The sequence below is a fragment of the Saccostrea echinata genome, unplaced genomic scaffold (assembly GCF_033153115.1).
Source record: "Saccostrea echinata isolate AGI-Se365-2 ecotype Australia unplaced genomic scaffold, CSIRO_AGI_Sech_v1 ptg000029l, whole genome shotgun sequence".
NCBI lineage: Eukaryota > Metazoa > Mollusca > Bivalvia > Ostreida > Ostreidae > Saccostrea > Saccostrea echinata.
Window position 1 is genome coordinate 32,564,437 of NW_026889778.1, and position 19,339 is coordinate 32,583,775.

The 19,339-nt window shown below is 34.0% G+C and overlaps 1 protein-coding gene across 1 annotated transcript; it reads left to right on the forward strand.

The window, feature by feature from the left end:
* Nucleotides 1–1,468: 1,468 nt before the first annotated feature.
* Nucleotides 1,469–19,085, forward strand: LOC133195803 (alpha-L-fucosidase-like). Its single transcript, XM_061331751.1, has 8 exons — nt 1,469–1,840; nt 3,603–3,709; nt 4,982–5,109; nt 7,656–7,789; nt 11,022–11,119; nt 11,251–11,383; nt 16,830–17,000; nt 17,135–19,085. Exons 1-8 carry the CDS (start codon nt 1,491–1,493, stop codon nt 17,376–17,378), a joined length of 1,365 nt encoding a protein of 454 aa, XP_061187735.1. The 5' UTR covers nt 1,469–1,490; the 3' UTR covers nt 17,379–19,085.
* The last annotated feature ends 254 nt before the right edge of the window (nt 19,086–19,339 follow it).

The following is a 19,339-nucleotide window of genomic DNA, read 5'->3' on the forward strand; positions in this document are numbered from 1 at the left end:
CAGCAGTGGAGGAGAAACTTCAGGAGTACTGTACAATAATATATTGGAGAAGTGGTGTAAATCAGCGTGAATAACGCGGAGATAATAAAAACTCCAAGGAACTTAGAGAAAATTTGAAATCACAAAATTTTACCAAAATCAAAAACATCAAAACGTAAGACTTCTCAATATTTTATACAACCATTCCCCCACGAAAAATTGAAGTCCAGACTTTTTGGCATCGTAGACAGCTTTTTCAATAAAAATGGAACTCGTAAAAATATTTACCTTGTCATTGGTCATTTGCAAAAATGTTTTGTTAATAAACATTCTGATTGTACACACAACTTCTCCGAAGCTGATATCAAAAAATGCTTGAGTCTCTGATTGACAATATCTATGTAGTTTTTGGAGACTATGTCTTCTAACAAACTGTCAGAATTTCCATGGGTACCAATTGCTCCCTGTTATTAGCAGACCTATTTGGTATTCATGCCATCTCATTCATGTGAATAGCATGAACAGAATTTATTTTAAAAAACTATTACATGTTAGAAAGCTAAATTTACACTAAGATATTTACGTGAAGTTGATGGACCAAAATTTTAATAAAAAGAAATAAAACATAACATAATTAAGATAACACAAATCAAATCTTATTAGCTAGAAACAATTACGAAGCAGCTCAAACACATTTGTCAAAGGAATGTGGAGTCTAATTTGATCAATTTGGTAAAAAAACAAAACAGACATTATTTTCATTTGAAAGAAATTATTTACTTTTTATTTTAACAAGATTTTCAAATCTGATAATAAGCAAATAAAAAACATGTTCCCCAAAATGCTTCATTATTTGATTCTGTATTAAATTGCTATTTATCTAGAAGATTAGAATTAATGTAAAACATTTTCCAAGGTTATTATCTAATTACAACGTGTATGTACAATGTCATGTAAACTGCTTTTGAAATCTTTATTGAAACACTATAACTATAAAACCGAGAACATATCTACTTTTTCAATAATTACAACTGCATGTTACAATTTTTTAAGGCAATAAACATGTAATGTTAACGATAAAAATCATATATAGACACATTCTTTGTGTAACTAAGCATCAATTTAAATGTGAAAAAAGGTCAATAATGTAATACATTTGTATTCCTTGTATTAGCAAGCAATAGAAAGGAAGAGTCTATTACTTAACCAGTCAGGCAATAAACTCTACCCAATAGAAAGGGAATGGCTCGGCTAGCAAGAGCCGTTTTAGTATTTATAATAATCTAGCTGGAGTTTTTGCATCATATATTTCTGGTTTGACTAAGAAAAAAAAACATATTTATGTGTAAAGTAGCTTTTCAAAGTTATTACTATTAATTTACAAGATAAGCGGCCGATAGGACATGTAGTTCTGATCAGTATTTTTTTTTAAGTATCCCTAATTAGATCGGGCTCGAGGATCAGAGGATCATGTGAGAAACTGCTGACCGCTATTTTCGGTTTTGTGTAAAATGCATTCCATTGCATCTTTATTTTGTATTTTCATTTTATCATGGTCAGTTTCGCTCTGCGTCAAATATGAACCTAACTGGGCCTCAATCGACTCGCGCCCTCTACCTGATTGGTATGACGATGCTAAAATAGGAATGTTTATTAACTGGGGGGTGTACTCTGTCCCCAGCTACAGGAATGAGTGGTTCTGGTACAATTGGAAGGGTCCCAAACCAGACCCTGATACTGTCACCTTTATGGAGAAAAATTACCCACCGACCTTTACCTATGCTGATTTTGCAAAGCAATTTAAGGCTGAATTTTATGATCCTTTGAAATGGGTCAATATCATAGAACATTCGGGAGTGAAGTAAGTATATATACATGAAATAACTAAATTGAAGTACATAATTACAATAATCAGTAAAACATGTTTTATGTTAAAGGTGATAATACAGTTATGGACTGTCTAGAAGGGAAACATCACAAATTATCAGGTCTGTCTCTGAGTAGGGTTGTCATGCACCTGAGGCCTGAGGGCACTTGTGCCTGAGGATGACAACCCTACTCAGACCTGATAATCTGTGATGTCTCCCATCTCAACAGTCCATAATAGTTTTATTATCCTGAAAAATCTAAATTTAATAATAGAGTAGGAAATATCAGTAGAACCTCATGTGGACCTCTTCTCCCACCAACTACTCTGATTCCATACTATCAAAATATGCCAACAGACAACTTGATGTAACAGTTAGAATGTATTGTTTACCAATTACACATATATATCAATTATATATATATATATATATATATATATATATATATATATATATATATATATATATGTATATATATATATATATATATGTAGAAAGCACAAAGGAATTCACTTTTATAAGGATACCCACTTCCGCCCCAGCCCAGGGTTGAACTCTCAACCTACAGAATCTGTCTCCTAGCAGTACACGAACAGCGCGCTTGACCGCTTGGCCATCTAGGCAAGTCTAAAAACTTGCTTTTGATGCCAATGGAATTCTCATGGCGCCGCCCTACACTACACAGTCATTGAGAATGTAAGTGGATACAGTTATCAGAGGATCGTTATCGATACACATTGTAATGAAATTTAATCTTATTTATAAAGCACATTTTTACAACAACTCTTAATTAAACTGACATAACTGCCCTAAGTGAAGAAATATTAATATAGAGAGCACAAAGAAATTCACTTTTATAAGGATACCCACTTCTGCCCCAGCCCGGGGTTGAACTCTCGACCTACAGAATCTGTATCTAGCAGTACAGGAACAGTGCACTAGACCACTCGGCCATCTAGGCAATTAAATCTTAAAGCTTTTGTTAGTTTAAGAGTTGTTGTAAAAATGTGCTCTAAAAATAAGATTAAATTTCATTACAATGTGTATCGGTAATGATCCTCTAATAAAACTAATGTCCAAATAACTGTATCTCACTCAATCAATTTTCGTTTAGAGTATCACTGGACAAAATAAAACAAATACATTGTGAATTTCATGGTCCTGGGATTGCTGGGATAGGACCCAAACCATCGAACTTCAAAAATCTTTTTCTTTATTCCAATATACATTTATTTAGCAGGAAAACTAGTTGTATGATAATCATTATATCAAGCCAGTAGCCCTCTGCCTTTGTTATGAAAATCTGTGGTCCAAGGTCCATGACCCAGGGTGAAATTGGTCAAATATTAAAAACTAGTTACACCTTGAAAAATATACTTTTTCACTCAAGTAATCCTAGTGGACAAACTGTTTGCATGACTCCTGAGTCCATGTTCAGGCCCCAGGGTAGTGCTTCAGTGGTCATATATTGAAAATACATTTCACCTATGAAATGGACATGTAAAGGGAAACTGTCATAGCCTGAGAAACTTGTGATGCTCATTCACCATCAAGATTCAAAGGCCTTTAGTTTCATTTATAGATTAGCTTTAATATTTGAAATCCAAGGTTGTTGACTTTGACCTTAAAGTTTGAATAGGTAGATAATTTGCAGGGCATGCTTCTGCCTTACTTCTTCAACCTGGCCATATCATCTAAAAACATTTTTTTTGTGTTTGCCTAGAAGGTCAGTTTTGAATTTTCTTTTTTACTTAGGTATGTTGTACTGAGTACAAAACACCATGAGGGGTTCACCATGTATCCTTCTAAATACTCTTTCAACTGGAACTCTGTAGATGTGGGACCTAACCAAGACCTCATCAGTAATGTATATTTTTTATCATAAATGAGACTTTGTGTGTGTGTGTGTGAACATATATATATATATATTTATACCAGTGAAACACGCTTATATCGAGGTGCCAGGGATGGCCAATTTTGCTTTGTTATAAAGGTTATTCGTTATATCCGTTAAGGTCATACAACGTACATGTACATGTATCTTATAATGTACCTTTCCCACTGATAATTTTTCAAGACATTCTTGATTTACAATTATAGTACCATCAGTTGTCCTCAGACAAAAAATCAGCATACATTGCCAGAGGTTTTGAACAGATATCAAATGATGAAAATCCTTGTATTGTTCAAATAAAAATTACCTGTAGCAAAAGTAGTTTTAGCTAATATTTTCACAAAATTGGATTTAGAAGAAGTGAACAGCATCATTAGACATTATAAAAGTCACACAAAGATCATTCAATTATTGGAATTCTTAAATTATACAGAAAATAAGTAATTTTAAAATTTATGATTGGATAATCAAAGTAGATTTTGAGATTTTAGGGTCAGAAATAAAATTGTATCAGCATAGATCACTTGGACAATCAAAGTCAAATCTGATTTCACATTTAAGTTTTGACACCTGAAAATCTTCCAAGAACCTTTACAATAACAAAACTTCATAATATTTCTGAAACTTTTAAAAAATTATATTGAACTGTAAAGTTACATTTTCCCACATTTCACCAAATTATGTGGCTTGGCCAAACATATAAATGTTATGTTGTTAATTATACAAATATCACTTCTTTATTAAGAGGGGCACCTATTTAAGCAAAGATCTGTTACAGTAGTAAAACACACTTATAACAAAGTGCCAGGGATGGACTATTTTACTTCATTAGAAACATGCAGTCAAACCTTGTTATCTCTAACTTGAGGGGGCCAAGAAAAAACTTTGAGATATCCAAGGATTTGAGATGTCGAGGGTAAAATTCTTAAAGAATAAGGAGTTGGGACTTTAAAATCACTTTGACATATCCATGGTATTTAAGATATTGGTGAATTAGATGCCAAATTTCAACTGTAATTTCTCATATCATTAGTTCACAAATATTTAAAGCCAAGGGGAATGAAAACCACTTCACTCTAAGCATCAATTCATTACTAGTGTTTTTGCTATGAGCATGTTTTACTGTATTTAAATTTTGGGGAAAAATTGTTATTTATCCATAAATAGAGATATAGCAGACTGGTGAAACATGATGGCTCTAAGTTCCTTTTAACTGAACAAATTAATTTAAACTTTTCAGAATACATATTTGCCTACTTAGCTGGCAGTGGTGTTCATTTTGGAATTTATCACTCCTTGTTTGAGTGGTTTAATCCTCTGTATCTCCAGGACAAGGCCAACAACTACACAACTCAGAAGTTTGTCAAGGTAAGGCATAACTACTACAACACAGAAGTTTGTCAAGGTAAGGGATAACTACTACAACACAGAAGTTTGTCAAGGTAAGGCATAACTACTACAACACAGAAGTTTGTCAGGTAAGGCATAACTACACAACATAGAAGTTTGTCAAGGTAAGGCATATCTACACAACATAGAAGTTTGTCAAGGTAAGGCATAACTACTACAACTCAGAAGTTTGTCAAGGTAAGGCATAACTACACATCTCAGAAGTTTGTCAAGGTAAGGCATAACTACACAACTCAGAAGTTTGTCAAGGTATGGCATAACTACTACAACTCAGAAGTTTGTCAAGGTAAGGCATAACTACACAACTCAGAAGTTTGTCAAGGTAAGGCATAACTACACATCTCAGAAGTTTGTCAAGGTAAGGCATAACTACACAACTCAGAAGTTTGTCAAGGTAAGGCATAAGTACTACAACACAGAAGTTTATCAAAGTAAGGGATAACTACTACAACTCAGAAGTTTGTCAAGGTAAGGCATAACTACTACAACTCAGAAGTTTGTCAAGGTAAGACAAAACTTTTTTACGTTTATAAGGAAGCATAATTGCCTGTCCCTGGCAATTCATTATAAGCATGTTTTATAGATAGTTTTCATATGACACATTTTCTCTCCGAGTTATTTCCCTTAGCCGCCATCTTGGTGGTCAACCTGGTAATTTTTCCTCTTTGTCTTACCAATTTCAAGAGTGTTTAGAAGAAATATTTGGTGAAAAATCTTTATAGAATAACAAGTATGAAATAAAGGAGGCTTTAACTAACAAATGTATATTTTTCAGAAAAACAATGCTTCCTACCCCACAATACTTACTTACTTATGCCTGCTATCCCTTTTGGGGCATAGGCTGCTAACAAGATTCCTCCAGGCCCCTCTATCCTGAGCAGTGCTTTCTTCCTCCTTCCAGTTCTTGCCCATTCTTTTAACGTCTGCCTCCAGATCTCTCCGCCAGGTGTTCTTTGGCCTACCTCTCTTACGTTTTCCTTGGGGGTTCCAGGATAGGGCTTGCCTTGAGATGTTATTGTGGGGCTTGCGTAGAGTATGCCCTATCCACCTCCACCTTCTCTGCATTATTTCTTCTTCTATAGGGGCTTGGTTTGATCTTTGCCACAAATTGATGTTGCTGATTTTGTCGGGCCATCTAATCCGGAGGATGCATCTCGGACAAGAGTTGACGAATGTCTGGATCCTGTTTGTTGTGGTAACGGTCATCCTCCATGTCTCAGAACCATAGAGAAGCACTGCCTTAACATTGCTGTTAAAAAGCTTAACTTTGGTGCGTATTGTTATTCCCTTGATCTTCCACATGTTTCCAAGTTGCAGGAATGCTACTCTGGCCTTTCCTATTCTTGCTTTTATGTCCGTTTCCATTCCTCCTTGTTGGTCCACTGTACTGCCAAGGTAGGTGAAATGTTCTACTTCCTCTATTTCCTTTCCTTCTATATTTAATGAGGCATGTGATGGTGTGTTTGCTCTTAGGATTTTTGTTTTTGCAATATTGATGTTGAGTACTATCTGTGCTGATGTTTCTGCCACTGTTGTAATTTTCTCCTGCATTTGTGCCTGGGTATGTGATAGGAGTTCTAGGTCATCCGCGAAGTCTAGGTCGTCTAACTGTGACCATGGAGTCCACTGTAATCCATTTCTCCTATTGTTTGTAGATGATTTCATTATCCAGTCTACTGCAAGAAAAAACAGAAAAGGTGACAGTATACATCCTTGACAAACTCCTGTTTTCACTTCGAATGGTTCCGTCAGTTGTCCTCCATGTATGACCCTGCATGCCTGGTGTTCATAAGAGTTGCAGATGATATTTGCCAATTTACAAGGAACTCCATAATGTCACAGAAGTCCCACAATGGCCAGTATAAAAAGTTAAAGTTGGTTGAATAATGGAATATGGGCATGTTGACCTCCAACATGGCGGCCAATGGGAAATAACTCTTGCTGATTTAGGCCTACTGAAAACTATCTATTGTATACAACTCAGAAGTTTGTAAAAGTAAAGCCACTTTATAAGCAATTTAGATGCATGTATTCCTAAAATTAAGGAAAGTTTCACTGTACAACACATCTCACATACACATGTATGTCAGGGTAAGGATTAGAGTTTGTTGAGATAGGGTAGTAAATGCTGAGCCAAGAAGTTTGTCAAGGTAAACCAAGTAAAGAAATTCAAGGCACAGAAGTGTGGCAAATTAAGGATAAGAACAACAGTGTTAAAGATATAAGATTGTCAAAGTAGAGGCATTTACTATTTAACTTTGATCCTAAAGTCAACGAGAGGACAATACACATGTAGATACAAATATCACAGAAGTTTGTGGAGGTATAGAGCTAATGTCTACACGATTCAGGGAAAGACTGTCAATATAATAGAACATGAATGTTACAGATATATTAATTTGGCATCCTTTTTGGGAAAAAAGTTTACTAAATAAGAGATTAGATTGTTGTGATCAAAATATAGATAAACAAATATTTCTGACATTTTTTTTTATCATTTTCAGGAGAAAGGTATGGCTGAGTTGTATGAGATAGTGGAGATGTATCGCCCTGATGTTGTCTGGTCCGATGGTGACTGGGAGGCACTAAGTACTTATTGGAATGCCACACAGTTTCTGGCCTGGCTATACAATGAAAGGTAATTAAACACATCCACACCATAGAATGGCACACCGTTTCTGGCCTGGCTATACAATGAAAGGTAATTAAACACATCCACACCATAGAATGGCACACCGTTTCTGGCCTGGCTATACAATGAAAGGTAATTAAACACATCCACACCATAGAATGGCACACAGTTTCTGGCCTGTCTATACAATGAAAGGTAATTAAACACATCCACACCATAGAATGGCACACAGTTTCTGGCCTGGCTATACAATGAAAGGTAATTAAACACATCCACACCATAGAATGGCACACAGTTTCTGGCCTGGCTATACAACGAAAGGTAATTAAACACATCCACACCAAAGAATGGCACACAGTTTCTGCCCTGGCTATACAATGAAAGGTAATTAAACACATCCACACCATAGAATGGCACACAGTTTCTGGCCTGGCTATACAATGAAAGGTAATTAAACACATCCACACCATAGAATGGCACACAGTTTCTGGCCTGTCTATACAATGAAAGGTAATTAAACACATCCACACCATAGAATGGCACACAGTTTCTGGCCTGGCTATACAATGAAAGGTAATTAAACACATCCACACCATAGAATGGCACACAGTTTCTGGCCTGGCTATACAACGAAAGGTAATTAAACACAATCACACCAAAGAATGGCACACAGTTTCTGCCCTGGCTATACAATGAAAGGTAATTAAACACATCCACACCATAGAATGGCACACAGTTTCTGGCCTGGCTATACAATGAAAGGTAATTAAACACATCCACACCATAGAATGGCACACAGTTTCTGCCCTGGCTATACAATGAAAGGTAATTAAACACATCCACACCATAGAATGGCACACAGTTTCTAGCCTGACTATACAATGAAAGGTAAATAAAATACATCCACACCATAGATGGATATTTTTCTAATCAAAACAGCTTTTTTACAGGAAGTAATATTCATTATTCATCCCAGTGAGCCAATAAAGGAACTTGATAAAACAAAAATGCATTATCACCCTTCAAATGTGTTCAGAACACATTCTTTATCATTGATAAGTGTACCATTACTCGAAAAAACTTTGAATTACATCTTCCATGACTTCGTGAGTATATTGTGAAACTTCTTGAAGTTCACACCTGAATTTACAGGAAGCCTTGAGGAGAAAATTATAGTTTCATACCAAAATATATACAGGACATGAGGCACATCCTTAATTAATTTCAACTTTGTTATTCTGACAATGTCTAATATCACAAAGACAGATTATATGTATTTTGAAAGTTATTTTCTCTTTTTATAATCATCAGGCTATAAAATATGCAAACTGATCCTTGAACAATTGCATTGTTACAGAGTGTAAACTATATTGGATTATAACTCAGTTTTAACCACCTATTTGATCAGTGATGTCATTTGTGACCATCACCCTTTGGGAAGGTCAAAATGACAGAAATGTAAATGATAATAACAGAGGAAGGGATACACATTAAAAATAGATATAATCACAAGAACGGATAATAAGAATGTTAAGTGATCTGCAGTGATCTTTTGAACAACTTAAAACTAAGCTGAATTTCAGTACCTCTGGTGGAGCCATTGTAATTAATAGTATTTGTTTTCTAAACATAATTTTATTTTACTTGTGTTATACAATTGAATGATTCTTAGCTCTTTGATTGGCTGAGGTGCAACATTGTAAAAAAAACCATACCAAGTTACTTAAGTAATAATTTACATCAACACCAGAGACCTAGTACTGTAAATTTTTTATATTCCACAACATGTCATGAAATGCTCCATTTATTGTATGAAAGAATGTTGTGGAAAATTCCTCATTTTTATGCCCCACCATGAATATGGCCCTTCACATACAAGTGTTTGTCATGTCTGTCTTCTGTCCTTCCATCTGTCAGTGTCTGTCCATCACATGTTGCATTTAGCTCAGTTTCAAACAGAACTATTAAAGATATTTAATCAAACTTTATCTGCTGATATATACATATTGATGAGAGCTATTCAACTGCATCAACATTTTTGGAACTTGACCTTTCCTTTGACCTTGTTCTCACTTTTCTTAATTTGTGTTCACCTCAGTTTCAAAGAAACTATTCAAGATATTTTTATTAAACCTTGTATGCTGATACTTTGTATGCAGACTGCATCAAATTTTTTTTTACCTTGACCTTAGTATGCCTAAATTTTGCGATTAGTTCAGTTTTTAAGAAACTATTCAAGATATTTTTATCAAAGTACATATACTGATACGTATTGGTGAGAACTATTCAACTGTGTTCAAAATTTCTGACCTTGTCCTTTTCTTAATTTTGCCTTTAGCTCAGTTTCAAAGAAACTATTCAGGATATTTTTATCTTATGCACTGATACATAATTTGGTGAGAATTTATGAACTAACTGTGTCCATTTTGTTTTACCTTTAATTACTAATTATTGTGTATAAAAGTCAAGATATTTTCATCAACCTTCATACACTAATACAAATTTTTCATGTTGCAAAAATAAAAACTCTGGGTGGGGCATTTGTGTCCTATTGACATACTTCTAGTTTTAATACACAATTAATCCTTATGCATTATTTTTCATTTTGTCGGTAAATTAATTCCTCGGACCACAGCAGGCTTTGAAAGTAAAATATGAAAAACAGAAATATATTACTCTAGACAAAGCTACAATAAATGACACTTTTATAGGAAAATCTTCAAGAAGATTCAGATTTATCAATAGAATTGGTCGTAAGAGGAGAAATACAGGATATTCAGTGTTTTGTAGTTGGATATGAGATTTCTTTCACTGTTTTATATTTTCACAAGTGTGAAGCAAGTGGGGATCATGCTGGATGTACATGTACTCTATGTATATTGTGTTATATGCTAAAGTACTACTGTCTTGATATGTTTGTTGATACATGTAGTGATAGAGTGTAGATAGCACTGGTATATACAGGCAAGTTTCTGAGTTGTAGCTGATTACCAGACTAACTATTGATCATCCTTTTTCTCATTTTGAGTTTCAGTTTTTATGTTTATAATTGTTTAGCATTCCATGGATCCCCTACAGGGTTATTTTGATACTCAGTTGAACGTTAAGGCCCTTCCTTTAGGCCTTTTGTTTTTTTACTTCTATTTAATATTTCTCAAAACAGAGGATGATTCCTTATTAAAGAAGCATATTTTTAATAAACAGAAATGCTTAAGTGTAAAACTGACTCTCTTTTTAGCCCTGTCAAGGATACAGTAGTTGTTAATGATCGCTGGGGATCTGACTCTCGATGTAAACATGGAGGATTTCTTTCCTGTGATGACCGGTTCAACCCAGGTTATTTAACTGAAACTTGTGATTATTTTATATAAAAGTCTAACATTCTAGTATTTTTAGTGAAAATTGTTGACTTACAGTGTGTAAATAAAACGCAAAGAAAATAATCTTCATTTTTATAATTCATGTAGGAAAATTACAGAAACGAAAATGGGAAAATTGCATGACTTTGGACCGTTACTCATGGGGGTTCAGAAGAGATGCCAAATTAGCCGATTATCTCTCCATTGAGGAACTACTTGAACTTGTGCTAAATACTATCAGGTAAGACTATTTCTTTATTATCCTCTCAATACCATCAGCAAAAAAGTTCTACATCTCTCACACAATACCATCAGATAAGTACAGTTCTACATCACTCACACAATACCATCACATAAGAATAGTTCTACATCACTTACACAATACCATCAGATAAGAACAGTTCTACATCACTCACACAATACCATCAGATAAGAATAGTTCTACATCACTCACACAATACCATCAGATAAGAACAGTTCTACATCACTCACACAATACCATCAGATAAGAACAGTTCTACATCACCCACTCAGTGCCATCAGATAAGAATAGTTCTACATCACTCACACAATACCATCAGATAAGAACAGTTCTACATCACCCACACAATACCATCAGATAAGAACAGTTCTACATCACCCACTCAGTACCATCAGATAAGAATAGTTCTACATCACTCACATAGTACCATCAGATAAGAACAGTTCTACATCACCCACACAATACCATCAGATAAGAACAGTTCTACATCACCCACACAATACCATCACACAATACCATCAGATAAGAATAGGTCTACATCACTCACACAATACCATCAGATAAGAACAGTTCTACATCACCCACACAATACCATCAGATAAGAACAATTCTAAATCACTAACACAATACCATCAGATAAGAACAGTTCTACATCACTAACACAATACCATCAGATAAGAACAGTTCTACATCACTCACACAATACCATCAGATAAGAACAGTTCTACATCTTTGACACAATACCATCAGATAAGAATAGTTCTACATCACTCACACAATACCATCAGATAAGAATAGTTCTACATCACTCACACAATACCATCAGATAAGAACAGTTCTACATCACCCACTCAGTACCATCAGATAAGAACAGTTCTTCATCACTCACACAATACCATCAGATAAGAACAGTTCTACATCACTCACACAATACCATCAGATAAGAACAGTTCTTCATCACTCACACAGTACCATCAGATAAGAACAGTTCTACATCACCCACACAATACCATCAGATAAGAACAGTTCTACATCTTTGACACAATACCATCAGATAAGAACAGTTCTACATCTTTGACACAATACCATCAGATAAGAACAGTTCTACATCACCCACACAATACCATCAGATAAGAACAGTTCTACATCACTCACACAATACCATCAGATAAGAACAGTTCTTCATCACTCACACAATACCATCAGATAAGAACAGTTCTACATCACCCACACAATACCATCAGATAAGAACAGTTCTACATCACCCAACTCAGATAGAAGGATTTTATCTGATCACACATCTTTTAGGTCAAAGTCACTTGTAGCATTTAAAACATTATTGTATATCTGCAACTTAGCATCATTAATTCCATGACAGCATGAAATCTTAAAACCCAAAAAAGAAATTTCCACCAGGAACCATGTCCTTTTGAGCTCCTGGGGAGCCTGGTGGCAGAGATTTAAATCCATGAAATATTCATTGGTCATGGGTGATTGTGCAACTTTTTGATTTGAATTTTTGCTATATCTTATAAAGTAGGAAGATTTTCAATGACAAGCTCAATTTTAAAACCACAACTTTTTAGAGACCTCTGGGTTCAAAATCAAAACTTTATTGCATATTTACAGCAACAGGCTAATCCTTTGCAATAAGATTTTTTTTGCTACCTCTTAAACTGTAGGAGGCATAATTATAAGGGATGGACAAGGATAACAATAACATAATTGGAACCATGCCCTCTTTCAAATGGAACAGCAAATCCATGATTAGCTGTATCAATATGCAAGTTTCATAAGGTAGTTCAAATTCAAAATTGAAAAAAATGTGACCCCCATTGGTAAAATGGGACCACAATTGGGGATCAAAGTCTCACATGAGGATATATTGGAAAAAATTTATAAAAATCTTACTAAGAACAGCAGGACCATGATTAGTCATATTTTATATGTGAATATCCTCATTTATTAAATACAGATCCAAAATTGTTAAAATTGTTGCCCCAAGAGATAGGGATGGGCCACAATACAGGATTAAAGTTGTGGGGTTTATGGAGTATTAAATTTATTGCAAATGGACTTTTGCGAGAAGCACTGACTTTTACAGTCAACGGCTTACTTTGACATTCAAACCTGCCTTATGTACGGAGGTACAGAATTGATAAAAGATAAGAAAACCTAATAGTGGTTATAGGTATTTTGTTTGGGGCACTAACATGATTAACTGGTATGTAATTAACATAAGAGATGATGGGAGGCAGAATAACATTGCTTAAATTACCTTATTCATGAGGGTTAGAATCTCCTTTCAATCTCATTTTCTGAAGGAATCAAATAAGGAAGAAAAAACATTCCGGAAGGAAAACTAAGCAAGAGTTGGTCAGTATGGGAGGGGAGGGGGTTGAGGGTAGGGTGGTTGCCGTTCCCTTCCTAAACAGTGTAATAAGTGCTTTGAAATGGCCCATTATTATCGTTTAAGTAACTATTAAGCTTAATATTTATATCACAAAAGAGCTTCCATATACTGTCCTACTGTAAAAGTAAGCCGTCGATTGTAAAAGTCAGCGCTTCTCGCAAAAGTCCAATAGTAGTATATAGAGAAAATCTTCAGAAGTTTCTTTCTCAAGAATATGGTGGCATATTTCTGCCCCTTGTGTGCAAGTTATTTTTCTGTCAAATATGTCGACATGCAAGATTAATATGTTGACATGCAAGATAGTTATGCCAACATGCAACATAACTATTATGAGTTGACATGCAAGAAAATTGCAATCAAATTAGAATTATAAAAAATCTTTAAGATATCTCAAAAATTGCCCACATGTGATTTCCAATATGCTAGATGCTACTTATTTATGTCGACATGCAAGTTATTATGTTCCCCAAACGAAGTTTGGGAACATATTGTTTTTACTCTGTTTCTTATTATTATTATTATTATTATTATTATTATTCTTTTTTTCTACTTTCTTCTCCGGTACTTTTTTGTCCGGGAGTGTTCTCATAGAACCACCCATCCGATTGACATGAAACCTTTTTAGGGTTAATAGGCATGTTGTGTAGGTGTTCGGAACGAAGGTCATTTTGCGCGCACATGCATGCACGTGCGCGCGCGTGCAATGAGTGAAATGACTGATATACTTGATGAAGCTGTAACTTTGATATTTCTTGATGAATTGCTTTGAAACTCAAAATATAAAGATACATTAGTAGTCTAGACAAGATAACATGGTCAAATTAGCGTGAACTCACGCGCATGCACGTGCGCTCTTCTCTGATTGGCTGATACAAAAATCTCAATAATTTCCTTGTTTTTTGACAAAATACTTTGAAATTTAGAATATAAGTATATATTATAAGGTGCTACAACATGTTATATAGGAAATTTCTTGAAAACACGCGCATGCAGGTGTGCTGCAATCTGATTGGTTGAAACTTTAAATGTCTATAACTCCCTTGGTTTTCAACAAAACAGGATGAAATTTATGACATGGATAGGCACATAGAGCTCCTACATTATAATACTATCAAAATTGAATGCAAGGACCTGCATGTGCGTATGCTGAATTCTGATTGGCTAATACTTAAAGGGTTACATCTCTCTTATTTTTCAATGAAATTCTTTAATATTTAACACAACTGTATGTATTGTGAGACACTATAAGAAAATTAAAGTGAAAAATGTAGAAAACATGTGCAAGCACATGCGCTGAAATTTGATTGGCTAATACCCATATGGCTATATCGGAGTAGTTTTCCAATGAAATACCCTTAAAAATAAAGTGTCCATCTATATTACAAAAGTATTCTCTAATTTATTTAAGCTTGTAGAAAATGGGGCATCATAAGGGATTTGGGGAGCCGTTTGGGGAACATCTGTAACGGTTCCCGTTACAATTAGCACTAGTTTATGTTGACATGCGAAATAATATGTTAGCATGCAAGTTATTTATGTCAACATGCAACTTACATATGTTAACATGCTACTTATTTATGTCAACATGCAACTTAGTTATGTTGACATGCGAGATAAATATGTTGACATGCAACTTAGTTATGTTGAGTAGCGGATATATATATATAATTTTAAAAAATATCCAAAACTGAAATCACAAATCGATGTAAATGTCTGAAGACTCAGGAATGGCGAAAAAGTTTACAGTGAATATAATCGATCTGTGATTTCATTTTGGATATATACTTTTTTAAATATGAACAATTTTCAAAATGATAAGATTTTGAATTAAATGATTAAATTTAAATGCAAAAGAAATTATTTGGTTCACAATTTGAACATTTGTGCGAGCGTGCAGATTCGTTACTACCCAAGACATGTGCAATGAGGCACGGTTCTGTTTTTTTTTCTGTCGGTAAAATTGAAGTTGATTTTAATGATCGAAAATTTATTTAAGCAAATGTTGCAGTTTAAATTATTTTCTATAATATGAGGTGGACAACAAAGTATAAATTGGATTTCCTTAGATAAAAGATTCAGAAACCTGACCGTAGATTATAAAACGTTTTTAGGGCCCCTCTCTGCGAGCTACCTATAGTAATTAATGTGTCCCTCTGTCCATCTGTTTGTCCGAGGTCTCTTTTAAAGGGTGTGCAGTGACCTTGAACTATGTTTCAAGGTCTAAATAGTTCAAGGTCTAAGATTAAGGTCATAGCAGAACTGTATCTGAAAAATGCATGTAAACATAAATAAGTTGCAAGTCGACATAAGTATGTTGCATGTCAACATATTTATCTCACATGTCGACATAAATAAGTTGCATGTCGACATAAATGAGTTGCATGTCGACATAAATAAGTTGCATATCAACATTTTATCTTGCATGTCAACATAACCAAGTTGCATGTTGACATAAATAAGTTGCATATCAACATATTTATCTCGCATGTTAACATAAATAAGTAGCATCTAGCATGTTGGATGTCACATGTAGGCAATATTTGAGATTTTTGAAGATTTTTTATAATTTTTTATTTGATTGCAATTTTCTTGCATGTCAACATAGTTAAGTTGCATGTTCACATAACTATCTTGCATATCAACATATTTATCTTGCATGTCGACATATTTGATAGAAAAATAACTTGCACACAAGGGGCAGAAATATGCCACCATACAAGAACTATCATGGCATGATTATTCATATTTTATCCTCAAGTAGTGCAGATATAAGTTTGTTCAAATCATTGCCCAAGGGGGTAGGGTGGGATCATAATATGGGGTTAAATTGTTTAGAAGAATATTGAGGAAAAATACAAGAACAGCAGAAATTGGGGTCAGTTGGTCTCTTATTGTGCTTATAATGTATACGACAACAGCATCCCGGAATAATAATTGAAAAATACTATGATTGGTAAGGAAATATTTGTACATAGATTTTAAATTATAGATCTCTTACATAATTGGTTACAGCTATGGAGGAAATATTTTAATTAATGTTGGACCAACTCCATATGGCACATTTTCACCAATTTATGAGGAGCGATTCAGTCAGTTAGGGTCATGGTTGAAGGTCAATGGTGAAGGCATTTATGCTAGCAAGGCCTGGATACACCAGAATGACACTATTACTCCAAAAGTGTGGTAAGATATATGCTGCTGCTTATCCTTTTTCTTCTTCTGTACAATAATGATAAAGAATAAATCAAATTTTGGTATTAAAGGCTATCTTTTGCTGTAGGTCATTACACATATTTATCATTTACACTTTATTTCAGGTATACTGCACCAAAAGCAGACAAAAAGGCTGCATATGGTTTTTTCATGGATTGGCCAGTAGATAATGAGTTAATTCTTGGCTCTGTTAGTGGGGCTACTCTTTCAAATGTAGCCTTGGTTGGAAGTAACAAGACTTTGACTTGGGAAAATAATGGCTCAGGTATCAAGGTTACAATTCCACCCCACAATGTTCTGGAAATGCCTTGTTTGTGGGCCTGGTCTCTTAAGTTCTCATTCAAATAATCTTTCATTATGTACATGTATAGGTGCAAGATCAGTAGGTTACTGTATTTGGAATCAGTGATTACAATGGTTGTCCATTTGTCACAAATTTCAACATTCAATCAAAACCTCAGAAAATGTTATCACTGAAGTGCCTAATACTTTTCCTCTTTAAAGTATAATTACAATCCCTTGCCTCTTTTTAAGTGGAAAACCCCAAATTTGCATGCCTCTTTGAAAGGCACAAAAATTATCTGGTAGATGTACGTAAACACTGAGATATTTTTATTGTATCTTTTTTCTGTTTTGTGACAAAAATCATAACAATGCTATTTTGATCATCAATCACAAAAGTGTACCATTAATTGTATTTTATCCTTCACAGAAACTGTACAAATTTATGCACTATTAAGAGTTTAACATAATTCTATGTGAATTGATTAATACTGTATTCAAACTTTTACTAGTACATGTATTGTAAAACCTGCTTATAAGGAAAGTATTTGGAAACCTCATTTTTTAATTCCTTACATTTGAACTTTCTTATATCCATGTGAAAAAATGTTAAAACAACGTTGGACTTGAATGAGTTTTAACTTCCATTAAAACTACAATTTCTTTACAACAGAGTTCTTTATATACAAGTTTTTTCTGTATTTATATGGAAAAAACAATGTGTGAAAGAGAAGCACTGAAAGTAATGTTAGACTTTTGAAAAAATGTTTAGATTTGTCATATAGTTGCCCAAGTATTCTTTGACTTTTTAGCTCACCTGAGACAAAGGATTAATTACTCTTCATGACCCACTGGGGTCACAATAGGAACGCCTATTGTACAAATTTAATATGTAGATTTCCATAAAATTTCTTTTCCAGAGCACAAAGTCTGTACTTTGATGTCAAATACTATACAAACATTATAACTTTTGTTTTTGTTATACCTTTAAAAATTGTTTCTTATAGAAATCTATACTATAAAAAAAAAATCCAAAAAATTGAATGTTTTACTGAGTGGTCCAAAAAAAAAATTGATGTTAGACCACTGTCTGAGATATTGGACCTGTCCATGAGATCATTATGTCTTATTTGCATTCATTGGCATTTGATAGCTACAGAATTGACAGTGTTAAATTCTCAGGTGAGCGATGTGGCCCCTGGGTCTCTTGTTTTACAATGGAATTAAAGACTGGAACTCTCTACCTGATCAGATAAAATCTATTTCCAATAAAGCATCATTTAAAAAAGAGGTCAAGAAACATTTAATAGAGAGACTTGTAAAAATGTCTAAAGATGAATTTTTATACTATTAGAGATATTAACCAACTGTTTTTTCTTTTTACACAATGAAAATCTTCTACATTTTACTAAATTATTTCAATTTTAGATGCTTTTTCATTGGAAAAGTGTGTTTGCAATTTTATATCATTTTGTTTATAGTAAGTATATTGTGTGTGTCATTATTCCAGTAATTTATAAGTTACCAAAAGGAACCCATTGAAAATAAGCCATATTGGCTTTCATGGGCTATCCTTGGGTTTAGGCATATACAATTTATATATATATTTATATTTATTTATTTGATTTATAATTACAACATATTTCTTATGAAATTAATGTTTTAAAATTCATTTCATAAATTATGTCCACCTTTTTTCTAAATATGTATATTAATCATATACCACAATGCTCATGTACATTGCCTACATCTGAATAAAGATTATTATTATTATTGTATGTCAAAATAAAAAAGTAAGAGGTATAACAAAACATTTATTGACTGTTCTCAGAGGCAAAATGTGTTTTGTTGACCCCTTAAACCAAACTGTTTGTCTTTGGCTTAACAGCCCCAGGCAAACAGTTTGGTTTTTGGGTCTGAAAAAATGCATGTTGCCTTGGAACCGAGTGAATAAATGTATAAAGTTGTCACCCCTGTGGCTAGTGTAGGGAAATACAAAGGTTCCAAATTTTATATAAATTTATATA

Bases quoted from the DNA above. Each gene is read 5' to 3' on its own strand.
- LOC133195803 (XM_061331751.1), top strand. From the start codon at position 1,491: ATGCATTCCATTGCATCTTTATTTTGTATTTTCATTTTATCATGGTCA. The intron at 3,710-4,981 runs GTAATGTATATT...TAAACTTTTCAG, and splicing joins ACCTAACCAAGACCTCATCA to AATACATATTTGCCTACTTA. The intron at 11,120-11,250 runs GTTATTTAACTG...TAATTCATGTAG, and splicing joins TGATGACCGGTTCAACCCAG to GAAAATTACAGAAACGAAAA.